Source organism: Nyctereutes procyonoides, unplaced genomic scaffold (genome assembly GCF_905146905.1).
Source record: "Nyctereutes procyonoides isolate TBG_1078 unplaced genomic scaffold, NYPRO_anot_genome, whole genome shotgun sequence".
Taxonomy (NCBI): Eukaryota; Metazoa; Chordata; class Mammalia; order Carnivora; family Canidae; genus Nyctereutes; species Nyctereutes procyonoides.
In genome coordinates this window covers 5,741,930-5,744,690 of record NW_026575035.1, presented here as the reverse complement: position 1 = coordinate 5,744,690, position 2,761 = coordinate 5,741,930, and the positions used below count along the sequence as shown (strand labels likewise).

The window sequence follows — 2,761 nt, the reverse complement described above, 5'->3', positions numbered from 1 at the left end:
AGTTTTGCATTTAATATTTAGGTCTATAATCATTGTGAGTTAATTTTTGTTAAGGATATAAGGTCTGTGTCTATATTCTTTTTTCTTCTTCTTTTTTTTTTGTATATCAGTGTCCAGTTATCCAGCACCATTTGTTGAAAAGACTATAATTTCTCCTTTGCTTCTTTGTCAAAGAGTGGTTGCCTATATCATGACTATTTCCAAGCTCTCTATTGTGTTTCATTGATGTATTTGTCTATTTTGCGAATTGCACACTGTCTTGGTTCCATAGCTTTAAAGTCTTGGAGTTGGGTACTGTTGGGCCTCCAAATTTTGTCTTTTGTATCACTATTGCGGTTTGCTATTCTGGGTCTTTTGCCTCTCCGTCTAATGGAGATTTAGAATCTAAACTGATTTTAGAATCAGTTTATTGATATCTACAAAATAACTTGATGAGATTTTAATTGGAATTGCATAGAGTCTCAAGTTGGGAAAAACTGACATCTTAACAATATTGAGTGTAGCTATACATTAATGTGGAATTTTTCTCCATATATTCAGTTTTTGCATTCTCTTCATCGGAATCTGTATTTTTCTTCACACTGATCTTGTCCATGTGTTGTTAGGTTAATGTCTCACTTTTTTAGGTGCTAATGTGAATGGGTACCGTGCTTCTATTTTAAATTTATTTCGCCCTTCCCACCTCCCCGCCGGGGCCGGGCGCCGCGCTCGCCCTCCGCGCTCCCTTCCCTCGCCACCCCCGCCCCACCCCCCGCACCATGAGCAACCTGAAGCGGGACGGCGAGCACAGCCCCGGCACGGGCACCGGCACCGGCACCGGCACGGGCTCGGGCTCCGGCGGCGCTCTGGAGATGGAGGTCCGAACGCTATTCGTCAGTGGCCTCCCTGTGGACATTAAACCCAGAGAACTGTACCTGCTCTTCCGGCCGTTCAAGGGCTATGAAGGGTCCCTGATCAAGCTCACATCCAGACAGCCCGTTGGTTTTGTGATCTTTGACAGCCGAGCAGGAGCAGAAGCAGCCAAGAACGCGTTCAACGGTATTCGCTTTGATCCTGAGAACCCACAGACCTTGAGGCTAGAGTTTGCCAAAGCCAACACCAAGATGGCCGAGAACAAGCTGATGGCTACACCTAATCCCACCAATGCTCACCCCGCCCTAGGAGCACACTTCATCGCACGCGACCCCTGTGACCTCATGGGGGCTGCTCTGATCCCTGCGTCCCCAGAGGCGTGGGCCCCCTACCCACTGTATACCACAGAGCTGACCCCCGCCATCTCACCTGCTGCATTTACCTACCCAGCTGCCACTGCCGCTGCTGCCGCTGCCCTGCACGCTCAGGTGCGCTGGTACCCTTCCTCGGACACCACCCAGCAAGGATGGAAATACCGGCAGTTCTGTTAGTTCTTCAGTCCTGTCCCCGCAGCTCGAAGGCCCTGCCCCGCTGGGGAGGAAGCCGCTCTGAGCTGCCGCTGCCCCCCAAAGACTGTGAATTTTAAGCCTGACTCAGTGGACTGCTTCCTGTCTGCTTCCTCCTCTTCCTGGGCCCTGTCCCTCCCCGCAGCCCCTGGCCGAGGCCTCCCGGGAGGAAGGGGGCCTTCCCGCTGGGATGCCCAGACGCAGCCCAGGTCTCCCTGGGGCCTAGCGAGGCCCCACCTCGGTCCAGACTTGCTTCCCTAGCTCCACCTCAGAGAAACGAGGCATTTAATCTTGCATGTTTTCTGGCATGAATTAAGACACTTAAACTTGTGTATATGTGAGTGTACAGTTTGTTCTCACATTGTGTCACCATAGCAACAGGTCCTGGCCACCAACCGGTTCATCATTCCCGGTCCCTCTCTCCACACCTCCCCCCCCACACACACATCCCCCTGCTTCCGTGAGGACCGAGCCCCGGAGCTCGCTCCGTCCCACAGCCCGGGTCCCCCGCCACCCCCACGCGCTTCCAGGCCCAACAGCAACGACCACCTGACAGAGGTAGCGTTTTCTTTTTCATTCCAAATCCGGGTTCCCCGCTTCCACCTCCTCCTAGAGGGGCCACCGACCGCTAAGAAAATCCTGTCTCTGCCTGGTTTGCTTACCTCTCCACTGCGCACCCCACCCCTGCCCGTGCTCCTCATTCTTTCCGAACTTCGAAACCAACCAAAAAGTGAAAGTATTTTTGTACCCTGTGTAACAAAATATTTATGCATCATAAAGGATTTTTCGTGTGTGTGTGCAATTAATTATTAAAGAGACCTTGTTCGCCTTGTCAGATAAGTTTAATGTTTAGTTTGAGGCATGAAGAAGAAAAGGTTTTCCATTCTCCAGCAATGAGCCTTTGTGTCAGGTGTTCGTTTCAGAAAAATGGAGGAAAAAAAAATTGTGCGATTTTTTTGTTGTTGTTTCGTGAGCACATCAGTGCTTTGCCTTTGGCCGCAGCTGTGGCTGTCTTGACGTTTTCAGACTTGGGAGACGAGGTGGCTGTTGTAATTGCAGATCCTGTGAGAATGTGAAGCTGGATCATATATGAAATGCAAAATAAAAAGTCATCCAAAGGAAAAAAAAATAAATTTATTTCACTTGTTCATTGCTAGAATATATGAAAGTGATTGATTTTTGTATATTAACTTTGTTACCTGAAACTTTGCTATACTTGATTATTAGTTCCAGGAATTTATTGTTGTTGTTATTGTTAATTCCTCAGGATTTTCTACATAAATGATCATGTTATCTGTAACCAAAGATAGTATTACCACTTCCTTCCCAGTCTACATACCTTT

At 48.5% G+C, this 2,761-nt stretch overlaps 1 protein-coding gene across 1 annotated transcript; it reads left to right on the top strand.

Moving 5' to 3' along the window:
• The first annotated feature begins 758 nt into the window (after window positions 1-758).
• On the top strand, window positions 759-1,966 carry LOC129505357 (RNA-binding protein with multiple splicing 2-like). The gene has a single exon (XM_055318371.1). It carries the CDS (start codon window positions 759-761, stop codon window positions 1,401-1,403), a length of 645 nt encoding a protein of 214 aa, XP_055174346.1. The 3' UTR covers window positions 1,404-1,966.
• Window positions 1,967-2,761: the final 795 nt, after the last annotated feature.

Coding starts and splice junctions, on each gene's coding strand:
- LOC129505357 (XM_055318371.1), top strand. CDS start 759: ATGAGCAACCTGAAGCGGGACGGCGAGCACAGCCCCGGCACGGGCACC.